Source organism: Poecile atricapillus, chromosome 21 (genome assembly GCF_030490865.1).
Source record: "Poecile atricapillus isolate bPoeAtr1 chromosome 21, bPoeAtr1.hap1, whole genome shotgun sequence".
Lineage (NCBI taxonomy): Eukaryota > Metazoa > Chordata > Aves > Passeriformes > Paridae > Poecile > Poecile atricapillus.
Window position 1 is genome coordinate 10,044,307 of NC_081269.1, and position 16,677 is coordinate 10,060,983.

Sequence of the window (16,677 nt, forward strand, 5' to 3'; positions counted from 1 at the left end):
TTTTCCCTTTCCTTTTTTTTCCTTCCCCTTCCCTCATCCTCTTTCCCCTTCCCCTTTCCTGTTCCATTTTCCCCTCTCTTTTCCCTTTCCCTGTTCCTGCTGGGGCTGCTCAGCTGTGCTGGGAGCTGGGATCTGTCCCCAGTGCAGGGAGAGGGGTTTGCCCTGGGCTGGTTCCCAGTGGCTCCCAGTGGTTCCCAGTGGTTCCCAGTGGCTCCCAGTGGTTCCCAGTGGTGTGGGATGAGTTGTGTGGAGCTGATTCCAGAGCTGTGCCTGTCACACCTGGACCCTACAGCTGCTCCTGATCCCAACCTCAGCTGGGCAGGAAAGGTTCTGCTGGGTGTGCACCAGATTTCCCAGTGAACTGAGTCACAGATTCCAGCTGGGATGGCTGGGAAAGCTCTTCTTAGGCTAAATAAGGCAGGACTGGTGCTTTGTTGAGGGGAGTTATTCCAGAACCTGCTGCCAAGCAGTGCCATAATGAGAAGGGCACTGGGAACACATTTCTGTCATGCTTGATTGGGTTTTTTGGCTTTAGATTAAATTCCTGCATGTTCTGGAAAACAATCTCTGCTTCCAGATTGGAAGTACCCAAGGTGCTGCCTGCAGGACTTGTACACAAATCTCCACAAAAATTAGCTGGAGAGATTTTCTTCAATTTTCTGCAAAAGGCTCTGAAGGACAAGGCTGCTGTGTGAGTTTTATTGTTTATCCATTCTCAGCACTCACAGCCTGCCTGGGGAGGATGGGGGGTTTGGGAGATGGGTTGATTTCTATATTGAAAGTGAAGCATATTTACATGGGATCCCTGCAAACATTCCATGCTTGGATACAACATTTCATGCACCTGTTTTATCCTGTGATACAGGATTTAATGGGAACCTCTCCTGTGTAGAGGCAGAAAATAAAATTGCTTTGTTAGATCAGCCTGCCTGTCCATCTTATCCAGTATCTAATCTCTGATAGTGGAATTACCAGATGCTTCAGGTTGAAGAAATCATATTAAGGGAAACTATGAAATAATCTGCCCATCTGGTACATTCTGCCCTCCCCCATTCTCTCCTTTCAATCCTATCCAATATAAATGTGGAGTTCTCATTATCTCTTTAAAAGTCTGTTGCTTTCTGGAATCCTGCTAAGCTCTGATTCAGTGGTATTTTATGGCATTATAGGATTAAGGGGTAGATTTAAGAGAAATAATACCCAGGGTTGTTAGGACTATTGGATCACTGGGTGCAGATGACACATTCCTGCTGCTGCAGATCTCAGGAGGGGAGCCTCGAGGTATTAAAGTGAGGAGCAGGGATGGTGTGAGAGATCAGAAACTCCCAGTTTGATTTTTCACATGTTCTGAGGGTGACACAGCCCCTTCTCCTGCCTGCCTTGGGCTCCTGTGCACGGGTCAGGAAATGCAGGGAAAGGGACTTTGGACAAGGGGATTTAGTGATGGGATGAAGGGGAATGGATTAAAAGCACCGGAGGGCAGGGCCAGGTGGGATATTGGGAAGGAGTTGGTGCCTGTGAGGATGAGGAGGTGCAGGAGCAGGGTACCCAGGGAGGCTGGCCCTGGATCCCTGGCAGTGCCCAAGGCCAGGCTGGATGGGTTTGGAGCACATGGGACAGGGGAAGGTGTCCCTGCCATGGCAGGGGTGGGGCTGGAGGGGCTTTAAGGTCCCTTCCACACAAACCATTCTGGGATCCTCTGGTGGAAAAGGTTTGGAGGTGTTGGGAGCCTGATCTGGTGCTGTGTTCTCGCAGCACCTGCTCTGTGTTTGCTGTGGGTGCCCTGGGCAGAGCCTCCCATCACCTGCAGCTGAAGAGGGAACATTTGCACATCCCTGGCGTGGTGTAGCTGTTCCTGGTGTGTGTGGGGCTGAGTCAGAGCCGGCACTCTGCGGTGTGCAGTGCCTGAATCACCCGCTCATTTCCGGAGCTGCTGCCATGGGAGCCTGGCAGCACTTGGGCTTCTCAAACCATCTGCCTTTGGCTGCTGTGTTACCAGGGACCTCGTGCAGCAGCGAGCTGAGAGCCTTCCTTTGGGATAGAGTGCAGAAGATGCAGAGTTTTGGCTTCTGAGCAGACTTTGAGTTGTTGTTTGACAACTTAAAGAAACTCAGTGAAGTTGTGATTAATTTTCATTTCAAGTGGTTTGTGTGTGGGCTCTCAGTGTGTGCCTGCTGCTGCAGGGGAGGCTCTGTTCCTCCTGGGGTCTCTCCCCATCCCTGGAGAGCCTCCTGCCTCTGCCACGGGGCTGCCTTGGGGCCTCGGCCTCCCCCAGGCTTGTGGGGTGTTGTAGGGTCCAGGAATTCCATTCTGGCTTTTGAACCCAAACATATTCACATATGCTTCATACAGAGATCACAGAATCACAGAATTGATATTTGGAAAGTGATGAATGTGTGACTGGGACATGTCAGGACTGCCCAGGAGGATGCACCTGGAGGCTGGAGTTGGTTCTCCTGCCCCTGAGATCCCTCCTGCCTTCCCTTCCCTTCCCTTCCCTTCCCTTCCCTTCCCTTCCCTTCCCTTCCCTTCCCTTCCCTTCCCTTCCCTTCCCTTCCCTTCCCTTCCCTTCCCTTCCCTTCCCTTCCCTTCCCTTCCCTTCCCTTCCCTTCCCTTCCCTTCCCTTCCCTTCCCTTCCCTTCCCTTCCCTTCCCTTCCCTTCCCTTCCCTTCCCTTCCCTTCCCCTGGATCCCAAATGTTCCTGCTGAGCCCTTTGTGCCAGGGGCTCAGCCTGTGCTTTCCCTCTGATGGGAAGCTTTCATGGGCCATTTGTAGTTATTTTCCTGTGAAAATGCAGAAATCTCTTCCCCTTTGGGAGCAGCTGAACCCCTGGCTGTGCAGGGTCTGTGTCTCAGGTGTCTCTGGTACCCAGGCACTGACATCAGGAGTTTTCTCACAGGAAATGCCCAGGTCACTGCTCCATGCATCCCATCCCATTTCCTCCCCAAATCTGGGGCTGCACCACCTCCTTTAAAGAAACAAAATTCCTTTTTCCTTTCCCTGTGCCCACAGGAGCGTGCTGGCTGTGCTGGGGGTGTCTGAGCCCTGCAGATATTTCAGAGCTGGCTCCTCAGGGATCTGGGACATTGCTGAGCACATGAGTTTGTGCTGATGTCTCTCCTGTCCTGCCCTGGGCTGGTCAGCCAGCCTTGCTGGAGTGAGTCTGAGGAGAAGGACAGCGTTTAAGAGGACAAAACAAACTACTCGAATTATGAGAGTGCTATTTGCTGGGAAATAGAGTTTCATGCCTGTTTATTTGTTGTGATTGCTGCTTATTGCAGACAAAGGAGGTCAGAAGAGCTCCTTCTCTCTTGCATGCACAATGTGCTACTACAATCCATTATTTTACCTTCTACAAAGAGTGCTTTGATGGCTTTCAGTCCTACATCCAAACAGCAGCCAGGAAAAGAGAGGCAAGATGTAGGGCTTTTTCTTCATCTAATAACTGAAGGGAAAAAACAGAGAGGAATCAAGACAGTGAAAGAACTGAAAAAAAAAAAATTACTTTTTCAGATGTGAAATTCCCTTTGAATTGCATGTGGGAGTGTATTAAAGGATCCTTAGAGCTCTAGGAAAAAGCCAGGACTGGTTGCACACCTCCTCTCCCAATGCATGGTTGTGGGTTTGATCCAGAATTGTGTGAAAAACACTCCAGCCCTTGGCTTTTTATAGCTTCAGCCATAAGGAAAAGGAATATTTTCCAGTTCTTGGAAAGGTGCCACCTGGAAATTTTCTGGGAGAGCAGGTAGAGAAATGAAGCAGTGAATATCTGTGTCCCAGCTCTGGCACACAGGAGCTGTGCCCCAGAACAGGGCTCACCAAAGGCAGAGGAGCAGATTTACAGCTCAGGGCTGGATTGTTGGATATTTTCTGTGTTCTGTCCTGCCCAATCTGCCCCATCTCCGTGTGGCTCCAGGCACTTTTATTCTGCCAGGCTGCACAAAGTCATGGAAACCTCGTGAGCTGGAAGGGACCCAGCTCTGGGGAATCTGAGAGCCACTGGGGCTGGAAAATCCCTCCAGGATCATGGAACCCACCCTGTCCCCATCCCCACCATGTCCTCATCCCCACCGTGTCCCCATCCCCACCGTGTCCCCATCCCCACCCTGTCCCTGATCCCCACCCTGTCCCCATCCCCACCGTGTCCCCAGCCCAGAGCACTCAGTGACACCTCCAGGGATGGGATCCCAACCCTCCCTGGGCACTTCCAGTTCCTGAGCTCCCTTTCCATGAGGAAATTCCTGCTCTGTCCCCCCTGAGCTCCCCTGGCCCAGCCTGAGGCCGTTCCCTCTCCTCCTGTCCCTGTTCCCTGGAGCAGAGCCAGAATTTCCCCTGATCCCCCTGTCCCTGTTCCCTGGAGCAGAGCCAGAGTTTCCCCCTGATCCCCCTGTCCCTGTTCCTGGCAGCAGAGCCAGAGTTTCCCCCTGATGCCCCTGTCCCTGTTCCCTGGAGCAGAGCCAGAGTTTCCCCCTGATCCCCCTGTCCCTGTTCCCTGGAGCAGAGCCAGAATTTCCCCCTGATCCCCCTGTTCCCATTCCCTGGAGCAGAGGTGGGAGCTGCTCTCAGGAGGAGCTGCAGCCCCGTGAGCTCCTGGTGCTGTCACCGAGGCCGTGCCCAGGCTGTCCCTCCCTGCTCTGAAGCTCACAGGGGTAGAGGATCACCCCAAAGCCAGCTCCAGACAAACTCAGGTTTTTATTTCTCCTGCATCCTCAGGGCCCTGAGCTCTGAGGAGCTGCTGCTGCTGCTCTGGGTGTGCAGGGGCTGCTGGTGCCCTGTGTCCCTCCAGGGATGGGGCTGCAGCTTCTGCTGCCTTTGGGATGATTTGCAGAGAGGAAAAAGCCTCTTTGCTGCTCCACTGCTCTCCCAGCACTGACACAAAGCAGCAGGCTGTTGAATAAATACCAGGATTGATCTTTATTCCTCAGTGTGTTTGGACATGCTGCTCCTGACTTCCAGCAATGCTTCTGCTTGAAAACTGGGCAAGCAAAGGCTCTAGAGGCACGCTTTTCCAGCTGTGTTCTGCATTTGTTGGTTATTATTTCAGCCCACTCCTGAGACCTGTGGGCTCCTGGGACACACAGGCAGCTGGGGCTGGCTCCAGGGAGCTGGGAAGTGCCCCTAGAACTGGAGCTGTGGAAAATCCAGGGGTTTGTGCTGTGTTTCTGTCATGGCTTTGGGTGGGGACACGGGACAGCTTTTTCTTTCTTTTCCTTTTGAAGCAGAGCTCACTGGAGCACACCCTGGCAGCTCGTGTGGGGTCAGGAGCCTTTGGTGCCTGAAGTCCCAGTAGCTGCTGCACACCCAGCTGGGAGGAAAGTGCAGCTGGAGTTTGTTCAGTGCCCTTTGGAGTCTCTTCTCTCCAGTGAGCTGCTCAGTGTCCCCTGCAAGCACCGTGAGCAGGGATTTACAGCACAGCACCTCGGGCTCCTTTATGCCTTACATTCCACTAATTGTCAATTTTCCCTTCCTGGCTGCAAAGTTATTACCTGTTCCTGTAAGTTGGGGACATGGTGCTTGAGGGAAGGCTTCTGTGGCAGAGTGTGCTATAAAACAGTTCCTAATGTAAACAGGAGTAGTAAATGATCACTTTGGCAGAGGATGGGATTAGTGCAATTTAACAACTCGCTTTTGTACTCCTCTGAACTCCTCTGCTGAAAAATACCTGTGTTATCATAAATACTTGTGGCTAAACTGTGCTTATGAGGATAACTGAACCCATTTAAGCTTTGGATACATTTCTCTCCGGTTGGCTTCCAGGGAAATGGGGGTTTGTGTGTTTGTTTGTGCCACCAGCCTGCTCCCCTGGCCTGCCCAGAGCTGTTCTGTTCCAAACCAGCACATGCCCAGCCACACCAGGCACAGGGGAGTCAAGCTCTGCTGCTCTCACAGCCTTTTGTGCAGTTTTCCAGCAGGAAAATCCAAGAGCAAGGAGGTCTCAGTGACTTTTTATGTGTGTGAAAGAGCTGGGCACGGGCAGAGCTGGGTAAGTGGATGTGACACTCGGAATTGCTCTGGCTTTTATCTCCCTTAGATCTCTCTGAGCCTAATGACTTTATTCCAAGAGCCTCTCACCACAGTAAATCCCATTCTCTACATTCTGTTTTTACAGCCTTGCAAATAATTTCTTCTTAGCACTCGCCAAGTAATGTGCCTTTAGAAATGTCTGTGTGTCCCTAAATTGCAATGCCTATTTTTGAGACCCTAATTCTAAAATAGAGCTGAACATTTCTGAGGAAGAATTACTTGGAATAAAGTAGGTGCTTTAAAATGGAATTTCCTGGGGAAATGTGAGGAAGTTTTAGGGCTTTGTGGTCAGGAATAGTTTGAGAGTGTGGATCTGTAAACAGTGAACTGTACCAGACAGCATTAGGTGTATTAAGATGCTTGGGTCACAGAAAAGCATCCATCATAGGACAGACACAATAGATTGAATGCTGGCAGTCAGTCCCTTTTGCAGGCAGGCATGTGCACTGAATCAGCAAAACCCAAACCAGAATAAGCAATTAATGAATGGAGCATGATGAGGAAGTGGCAGGGTGAATAGCAGGCTGAGCATTTGCTTTCTTTTAAGCCTGTTCATAATCTTTACAAAGGCCAAATGGAGATCAATTCATTTCCTGGTGAAGCTTTATTTCAGAGGACAGCACAAACGGAGCTGGTTTGGTACCAGGGGGTTCATTTGTGGTGTTTTTGTCAGCAGAAGGACAAAGCCAGGAGGTTTTTCCTCTGCCACTGAGGTTTTCCAGCAGGAAGCAGTGCAGATGTGTAGGGAAGGGCTGGGAAGCATTCCCTATGGATTGAGGTATCCAGGGAACTTGAACCTGCCTGTGCTGGCACAGCAGAACCTTGCAGTGGGATTTACAACATTTTATCCCTCAGCCATGGTGCTTTGCAGCCCAGCCTTGGGGAAATCACTCAGTGCCATCAGTGCCCCGTGGATCCATCAGGATTTTGCTCCCAGCTCCAGCTGCCAGGCTCCTCTGGGTTTCCTGTGGCCAGAGGGACCCTGAGGAGCTGCAGGCAGCAAAGCCAAGCCCTGGCTGTGTCTGGGAGTGTTTGGCTGTGCAGCTGGGGGAGTTTTGGTGTTAGGGCTGGTGAAAAGCAGGTGAAAGTCCAATGGCCTTGGTGAGGATGGGAGAGGAGCCCAGAATTCCCCACTTTGCAGGTGTGCATGCAAACCTCTGCTGAGTGCAGGTGACGAGGATGCCTTGGGGAGGTGTAGGGCTAAGCTCACCAGAAATCACATTTAAGCCCTTAAAGTTCATTGTGTATCTCTGCACATACTTTGATGTGAGTTTGCTGTGTTTTATCAACATCCTCCAGCATCTCTGCTGTGACAGCCCCAAACCCTGCTCTGGGGGGAGCAAGGCTTCTTCTGGAGGATCCCACTTGTGGGGCATCTCCAGCCTGTCACTGAAAATTGATTGTGCTTTGTGTTTTATGAGGGGACAGGGAGAAGCTGGAGTATTTTTATTTGTGGGGTTTTTCTTTTCTTAACCTTGTGGTAATTCAGCTTTGGTTTGATTGGCAGGAAGAGGTGGTTTGTAAACCTTGGCTGCTCCAGGAATGTTTGCTGGGATTGCAGGTGATTTTTCTGCTGAGGGATCATGAGGCAGTAAATGCTGGGATATCCCTTTTCTGTTACTGAGACAGACAATAAACATCCTAATCTGACTGGCTGCTCTGAAGAGTGGATTTACAGCTGTGTGCTGAGCAGAAAACAAACGATCAGAGGACTCAAAGCAGGCTCTGCAGCAGGCAAACACGCCTTGGAGCAGAGCTGGGGTTTTATGCTTTTTGTCTTTTGAATTTGGCTGCCTTGATTAATCCAGCCTGATGTGTGCCAAGCTGTTCAGCAGAAACTCAGCCCTGCTTCCTCCTCCCCCAGCTCCCCTTCTCAGCCTCGCTTTGTGTCAGGGTTCTTACATAAACCAGGAACGGCAGAGATTCAGGTGAAAAGATCTCTGGAAGAACATTTGTTTTGTGGCTTTCCTTGCAGGTCCCCACGTCTGCAGAATTAGGCTTTATGTAGGATAAAGATCTGGGAGGCAGTAGTGCTGGTGCTGGTGGCAGTGCAGGAGTTGTGTCACCTCTGCACCCATCCAGATCCCTGGAGGAGGGGCTGCTGAGGAGGTTGGTGTTGTTTTATTCGGGGTCTGATGTCAGTCACCAGCTCCTCAGTCTGTTCTGAGGTGAGAAAAGATGTCCTGGAATTTCCTGAGTTGGAAAGGACCCCCAGGGGATCATCCAGTCCAACACACAGAGCCCCCAACAATCCCACCCTGGGCATCCCTGGGGTGTCCCACCCTGGGCATCCCTGGAGTGCTGTCCAAACTCTCCTGGAGCTCTGGAATCCCTGGGGAGCCTGGGCAGTGCCAGCACCCTCTGGGGAAGAACCTTTCCTGATCTCCAGCTGAGCCTGGGCAGGGGGAGCCTGGTGGGAGAGGTGCAGGGGGAATGGCAACGAGCAGGAGATGAACCTCAAAGAGCTGGATGTGGCTTTGCCTGCAGAGCTCTTGGATCACAGCTCAGCTCTTCATCCCCTGCAGCATTCCTTGGGGGAACGCTGCCCAGAGGTGAGCAGTGATTATAAGGAAATGCTCCTGCTCCTGTGACAGCCTTGCCTTCATCAGAGCAGGCATCAACATCCACCAAAAGCTGTTTTTAATGTCTGAGTCAGTTTAGTTTGACTTGGCAGGATTTCAGGGTCACTTGTCACTTTGCCCCATCATGACCGTTCTTTCATCCATTTTAAAGGAAGATTTTTCCCTTTGGAAGATCCTTTTTGGTGTTTGGTTCCCTTCTGTGGAGCTCTTGGCTTGCTGTAGGGTAGGCAATACTTAAATCAGGAAACTCAGCCGTGTTTTCACCCAGCAAACTTGTTTAACTAAAGGAGATTCATAAAGAAAACTGTTTCTGTGGCAATCTTCATCTCCCAAGGCTCATTCTGGAGTCAGAAGAACTCCTGCTGTTGCCTAAGAAACACCCAGGACAATTAAATGCAGAGACATTGCTGGGAGCTGCTGGGATGTCGCTGCCTTGGGTCCTTCTCTGCTCATCTGGGCAGGGTTTGCTCTGTGGCTCTGGGAACTCTGCTCCTGTTCCTTGTCCAATCTGTCATGGATGTGGGGAGGGGTGGGGGGGCTTCTTCTGCCCTTGCCCCACGTGGATTTATTGCAGGGGAAGCTGGAGGGTTGAGTTAAGCTGTTGGAAGTGGTTTGAGATCTCCTGTTTGCTTTCCACAGGTGCTCTGTTAAGAGGAGGTGTCTGGTTGAGGTGAAAGGTGGCAGGGAAAGAGCATCTGTGTCCCTGTGCTCCCTGCAGGGCTGGGGGTCACCTGGAGCTCCTGCTTTTGTCCTGCTCTGGTGTCTGTGTCCCCAAACCCTGCCCAAGCTGAGGAGTGATTCCTGGAACCAGGGAGGTTTTAAACCCAAGGGTTTGGGTTTAACCATCCTGGCTGTGGAGTGCAGACACAAGGTCACAACACGGCTTCAGAGACAGGAATGTGCTCAGAGGTATCTGCTGAGAGAGCAAAAACATTTATTGAGACTATTTAACCAAGGCTCATTTTATGTTCATTTCTTTCCAAAGCAAATGGAAAGAAAATTCCCAAGTGCTGTTGAAGGACAAGGCTTATTTCTGAGCACCTGGAAATGTTGGGACTGGGGAGCTTCCCTGAGCTGCCAGAGGCATTTGCTGTGTTCTGGAGGCCACTCCTGCTCATCTGCCCCCACAGCCAGGTTAGGTGAGCTCTGGATGTGCTCTCTGAGCTCGGGGATGCTCTGCTGTGCTGTTCCCTCTTCCCAGCAGATTCCAGGATGGATTTACAGTGCACAGCTGGGGAGTGGCAGCCCTGGCCTCGCCCCGTGGATTTTCCATGTGTCCCTTGAGCTCTGCTGACCCCATCTCGCTCTCTGCCCTTCGTGTTGCAGGTGCAAAGAGCTGAAATACGGGAAGGACCTGCCCCAGATCTCCATCATCTTCATCTTTGTGAACGAGGCGCTGTCGGTGATCCTGCGCTCGGTGCACAGCGCCGTCAACCACACGCCCGCGCCCCTGCTGAAGGAGATCATCCTGGTGGACGACAACAGCGATGAGGGTGAGCAGCTCTGCCAGCTCTGCCAGCTCTGCCAGCTCTGCCAGCTCTGCCAGCTCTGCCAGCTGCCCCAGGAGGGGCTGGCATCCTGGGAATGACCTGGGTTCTTGCAGGGGGTAAGGGGTGTGCTGCTGGCACAGAGTTCTCTGCAGCTGCTCTGGTGAGGAACAGGAGCAAACCACAGCTAAATGTGAGAGTTGTTGTGTGAAAATGGAGCTGAGAGCTGGGAGGTGAAGGAAAGCAGAGAGCCACCTGACCTTTCCCTTCAGCAGCATCCAGGAGCTCTGGGGTCAGGGCATCCTCGTGTCTCACAATAACACTCTGGTTGTTGCACCTCTAAATGTTTGCAGGACAAGAGCCCAGAGGGGTTTCTGCTCTGGCACCTCCCAGGGCTGTTAGCTGAGATGTTTCCTCTGTGTGTGCCTCAGTTTCCCTGTTGTGAAATACCATCCCAGGTTTTATAGATGGCTGGTGCTCTGCAGAGACCCTCATTCCCTGAGTTCTGGTTTTGGAACAGGAAGGAGGAAGAGGAAGAGGAGGAAATAATCCCAGCCCACCTGTCCAGGTCAGGCCCTGCCACAGCCTGGAGGGGATGTTTTGTTTCCCACATCACACACGAGTGTCCTTTGGTTCAGTCACTGTTGTCATTCCTCCCCCTCTGGCTTTTGATAACACAGAACTGCAGGAAGCATTTCCAGACTCAAATACTTCCAAGGTTTTTTTCCTCCCAATATCCACTTGGACAATGTAATCAAGGCAGTTAAAATCCTCGTTAAGGACAGCAAATAGTTAAGTGTCTTTGTTTAGTGCCTTCTTCAGTTGTGCTGCATTTTCATCCTTTTTTTATTTGAAAATAATTACTCAAGGAGTGCTGTGGATGCTGTGATTGGAGGGAAGAGCAGGGCAGGGTGCAGGATGTGGAGAGCTCATTTCCAGAGGGAGCTGAGAGGTTCCTCTGTGTGTGAGGAGCTGCTGCACAGCGAGCTGCTCAGGCTGGAGAAGCAGCCACTCAAACACCCAGTAATGAGCACCATGGAAAGCTGATGAGTTCTAATTAGCAGTAAAAGAGTCAGGAGGGAGCTCCTGAGCTGGTGGAGCCACAGCAGCTCCGGGGCAGGAGCTTGGACTGTGCAGGGATTTCGGAGCTGGGCAGGTGAAGGGCAGGTGCAGGTGAGGTGCTGCTCACAGTGCCCAGGATTTGGAGGCCCTGAAAGACCAGGATGAGAGGCTCCTTCTCCAAATGTCATCCTATTAGTGGGGCAAAGAGAAGAGCTCTGTGGAAGAGAAGCCACTGGTGGTGATGGCTGAGCTCTGCTCGTGTCTGCTGTGAGCAGCCTCTTCCTCGCCCAGCGTGACTGAGCTGGTGCCACCAGCTGGGAGGGTGAGTTAATAATGCCAGAGTTCTGCTGCTCTCAAGAAAAACGAGATTTTTAAGGAGGTATTTGAAGGAAGATAATGAGGTAACCTGGCAGATGTTTATGAAGAGCTCCTCCCAAGCGTGTAATAATCTGCTTTTCTCATGTAAAAGAAATGATACAAAGCAGAACGCATCTCTGGGACCATGTGCTCCCTCTCAGCATCCTCGAGGAGTGCAGTGACAGCCAGGAATTATTAATGGCAGTAACATTGTCACACAGTTCCCACTAATGGTAGGCAATAATTTTAAGGAGCAATAGCAGCATGGCAGAGTTGGTGCTTTGGATATCACAAACAAAGCCATCATAATAAATAGATTTGGCTTCTGCAGGAAAATAATTACAGGAAAATAATTCCTGGTGAGCTCTCAGATTTAGAGATGAGTCCTGGAGGATCAAGCAGAGGTTGTGTGGGTGTGACTTTGGAGGCTGGGATTGAACAAGACCAGGAATTTGTTCAGTCTCTTTGGGGACAGCTCTGGTGGGGATGTGGCTTTAGGCCAGGAGAAGGCTCAGGGGGCTCAGCTCAGCTCAGCTGTGCACCCTGAGAGGAGGCAGAGACTGCAGGGAGCAGTGCCCAGGGCCAGGGCTGTCCCCTGGCTCACCAGAGCAGCTCTGGGGAGGTGCTGAGGGCTCAGGACAGTCCCTGCCTGAGCTTTGTGTGGCTTCTGTCAAGGGAGAGGAGGAGGAACCACAGCAAATCTGGGTAAGTGAGGAGCAAAGCACCAAATATTAAGAGAGATTTCCAAATCAAGTTTTTAGATTAGCCCCAGGGGGAGAGGCAAGAGCCCCCTGCCCTGCTCACCAGAGCTGTGACCCAGGCTGGAGCAGAGCCTGGTGCTGCTGTGGGGTTTTCAGGCTGGAACAAAGAGCTCCTGAAGCCTCATTAGACACTCCCTGCTCTCAGCTTTGTTGTACAACAGCACGTCACAACACAAAAGTGAGCAGTGAGAGAATAAAGTTAATGAACGCCAGCATTCTGATGCTTTGTGTCTGAGCTGTAAATAGATAAAAGATGCCAATGTATTGTAACGAGAAAAAAATCCCTCCTTGCAGGAGAAGGCTTGGGGAGCTGTAGCTTGAAGCCCCTTCTCCCTTGAGCTGCACATTACACTTCATAAAGACTCTTTTGGAGGCTGCTTTTGTTTGTGCTGGTGTCAGGGCTGTAGTTCCAAAGGCAGTGTGCAGGGTGTGTTTGGGAGTGATAAGGAGGTTCCTGGAGGATGCAGGATGCAGGAGGTGCCCCTGAGATGCTGTGTTATCTCACAGCTGCACACTTGCTCTCAGTCTCTTGCTTAATCATCACCTGCTTTTTTTTTATTTTTAAGTCGTTGTTGTTGTGTCTTTTAGCGTTTTTAATCTGGGATAACATCTCTTTGGAAAGCAAAGCTCTGGGAATAAAGGGAAGCCTTTGGATGAAGGGCTGTGTAAAGGAGCTGGGGAGACATGCCCAGGGTTGTGATTTGTCTCAGTGCTGCAGTTCCTGGGGATCCCTTCTTGCTTTGCTCATTCCAGCAGTGCCCCAGGAGCTGGGTGTCTGTGCTCAGGGGGAACTCAAGGAGCTGAGTCACATCCCAGCCTTTCCCAGGGCTGAATATTCCAGCCTGGGATGGGTGTTTAACTGGGGCTGAGCTGTCCCACTGTGCTCAGCTCCGGATCTGGGGGCTCTGTGGAGAGGAGCAGCACGGGCTGGGTTTCCTGGGGTGTGTGTGCAGGACAGGAGCTGGGATCTGTCATCCCTGTGGGGCCCTTCAGCTCAGGGGATTCTGTGATTCTCTCTGGTTTTGCTGAACCAAATGGCTTGGGCTGCATGCCCTGACTGGGACCAGCTTCCTCTGAGAGCTGATCCATCCCCCACTCCCCATGGCACAGTCTCCTCCTGTCCAGCTGCAGGTAAAAAACTCCAGAGGCTCCCCTGGCTCTGAGTCTCCCTGAAAAATGTTCACATTTATTTATTGCCTGTTGAAGGAGCTGCTCCAATGATTTCCTGCAGAAATCCCAGCCCTGGTGGCTTTGGAGTTTCAGGCAGGTGAGGATGTGGGACAGGCGTGGCTGGGGTCTCCCCTGAGCACTCCAGCCCTGATCCCTCCAGTGTTTCTGATAACCCCTGGAGGCTTTTCCCACCCAGGGAGGCTGGCAAACACCGGGATGTTTTCCTTAGGGGTGTGGAGGAGGTGTTCTCCTCTCCCCAGGAGCACCTGGCCAGTGCTGCACAGGGAATTCCCTGCTCTCCATCACTCCTCGAGCTTCTCTGCTCTCTGCTCCTTTCTCTGTGTGGCTGCAGGCAGTTCCCACCCTTCCTCCTGGGGGCTGCCACAGGATCTGGAGAGGTTTGGGCAGGGTTTGGGGTGGGGAGGGAGCAGAGGATGTTTGAGTTGGGCTGGTGTCCGTGCTGGGGCTGCTTTCCTTGGTTCCATTTCCCTGCAGAGAGCAGCAGCCCCGTGGGGACAGCAGTGGGGACAGCCGTGGGGACAGCCGTGGGGACAGCAGTGTCCCCTGCCATGGGGACAGCCGTGGGGACAGCAGTGGGGACAGCCATGGGGACAGCAGTGGGGACAGCAGTGGGGACAGCAGTGGGGACAGCAGTGGGGACAGCAGTGTCCCCTGCCATGGGGACAGCAGTGGGGACAGCCATGGGGACAGCCGTGGGGACAGCAGTGTCCCCTGCCGTGGGGACAGCAGTGGGGACAGCCATGGGGACAGCAGTGGGGACAGCCATGGGGACAGCAGTGTCCCCTGCCATGGGGACAGCAGTGGGGACAGCTGTGTCCCCTGCCATGGGGACAGCAGTGGGGACAGCAGTGTCCCCTGCCATGGGGACAGCCGTGGGGACAGCCATGGGGACAGCCGTGGGGACAGCTGTGGGGACAGCTGTGGGGACAGCTGTGGGGACAGCAGTGTCCCCTGCCATGGGGACAGCAGTGTCCCCTGCCATGGGGATAGCCATGGGGACAGCCATGGGGACAGCAGTGGGGACAGCCATGGGGACAGCAGTGTCCCCTGCCATGGGGACAGCCATGGGGACAGCCATGGGGACAGCAGTGGGGACAGCAGTGGGGACAGCAGTGGGGACAGCAGTGTCCCCTGCCATGGGGACAGCCATGGGGACAGCAGTGTCCCCTGCCATGGGGACAGCCATGGGGACAGCAGTGGGGACAGCAGTGGGGACAGCAGTGGGGACAGCCGTGTCCCCTGCCATGGGGACAGCCGTGGGGACAGCCATGGGGACAGCAGTGGGGACAGCAGTGGGGACAGCAGTGTCCCCTGCCATGGGGACAGCCATGGGGACAGCCATGGGGACAGCAGTGTCCCCTGCCATGGGGACAGCAGTGGGGACAGCAGTGTCCCCTGCCATGGGGACAGCAGTGGGGACAGCCATGGGGACAGCAGTGGGGACAGCAGTGGGGACAGCCGTGGGGACAGCAGTGTCCCCTGCCATGGGGACAGCAGTGGGGACAGCCATGGGGACAGCAGTGTCCCCTGCCATGGGGACAGCAGTGGGGACAGCAGTGTCCCCTGCCATGGGGACAGCCATGGGGACAGCCGTGGGGACAGCAGTGGGGACAGCCGTGGGGACAGCAGTGTCCTCTGCCATGGGGACAGCAGTGGGGACAGCAGTGTCCCCTGCCATGGCAGGGAGCAGGGCCATCTGCTGCCACCTCCCACCTCCCTGAGCTGTTCCCCAGGGGCTGCTCTGGCCCCAGCAGGTGCCCAGGACACAGGGGAGGGGCAGAGGCTGCCTGGGCACATCCCCAGGAGCTGCTGTCACAGCAGGGTGGGCACAGGGGGCTCTCAGGGCTGACCCTCTGTGACATTACAGCTCCTCTGTTCCACTGCAGCTTCGCTCTGATTTCAGCTGCTCAGACAATTCCCCAGGGGAGTTTTCATGTTTTCCTTCCTCTGAGATTCCACCTCCAATGTGAAAGTTGTTTTAATCACTCTGTGCTGCAGTGGTCTGCTGCATTAATGACTTACCTGCTGCCAAAGCCACGTGAGATGCCAGTTCTGTGCTTGTGGGGCTTCATCTGTCAAAAAAAATCGGTGTCTTTGTCTCCTTAAAACCATTTGGGAGAGTTGTCTCCATAAAGTCCTGGTTTTGCTCTGAGTGGCTCAGCATGAAATGGAAGTTGCTGAGTTATGGATGTGTGTGATGCAGATGCTTTCAATTGAGGAAGGGGCTCATTTGCTTTATTCTTTTTATTCCTACTTCAGCATAAAATAGAAAGGAGACTTTGGGGAAATGGAGATGTGAAGGGAAGCATCCCAGAAAGGCAGCGTGGAGAATTTGCTGTGCCTGGAAGGAGGCGTGGCAGGGAAGGGAACAGATAATCCTTTTCCTTTGAAGATTTCAGAGCAGATGAGATTTGCTGTTTACTCCTTTACTCTCCACTGTGTTTCCTTCATGTGGGATCCCATGTGTGTCTCCAGGATTTTCCCGTGGGGATGATTAATGGTGACTCTTCTTTTCACTTTATTTTTTGTCCTGGGGAGAGAGAGAGAGAGCAGTGAAGGGCAGTAGAGTAGAATTGGAGGTCACGGATCACATCTTCATTTTGGGCTGTCCTGAAGCCTCGTGGGGGTGAAGGACACTCTCAGGAGCTGCTTTCATGGTGCTGAGAGTTTGTGTTGGTGCCCAGGGGCTTTGCTGAGCGTCCAGAGCAGAGCACAGGCACTGGAAGGACCGAGGTGTCTCTGGCAGAGATCTGGCACTTTCCCAAAGGGCTGGAGCAGCACACTCGTGTTTATCCTTTGTTGGAACCCCTCATCTGCTTCCATCTCCAGAGCCCTGTGTGTCTTCAGTGCTCAGATCTCGTCTGGGGGGATTCCTGTGCTGGGGCTGCAGGTCCCTGAGGGTCCCAGGCACTGCACACACTCAGGCCTGGACAGCAGAGGGAAATGAGCTGCAGTGAGCACGGGACAAGTGCTGGGAGGATCTTCTGAGCAAAGCCAGAATCCCCTTCATCCCCTCATAACAGCAAGGGGAAATTCAGCTTTTCTGGGGGCAAAGCAAGCAGCAGGTGCCAAGGCTGTAGAGGTGGGGCTGAGTGAAGAGGGTGGTGAAGCTCAGACACGGTTTTGATGTAGTTTGAGTCACTTTGGGTGGGTTTTGCAGCATTTCCAGCAGTGCATTCAGCTCAAACCACCAGCAGCAGGTGATGCCTTTCT

At 53.0% G+C, this 16,677-nt stretch overlaps 1 protein-coding gene across 3 annotated transcripts in view; it reads left to right on the forward strand.

The window, feature by feature from the left end:
- Nucleotides 1-16,677, forward strand: part of GALNT17 (polypeptide N-acetylgalactosaminyltransferase 17) — a 102,180-nt gene that overhangs the window by 32,080 nt on the left and 53,423 nt on the right. For all 3 annotated transcript variants that reach the window (XM_058854679.1, XM_058854680.1, XM_058854681.1), the window contains exon 3: nucleotides 9,933-10,099. In XM_058854679.1, the coding sequence (XP_058710662.1) occupies nucleotides 9,933-10,099 (167 nt within the window). The remainder of the gene's footprint in view (nucleotides 1-9,932; nucleotides 10,100-16,677) is intronic.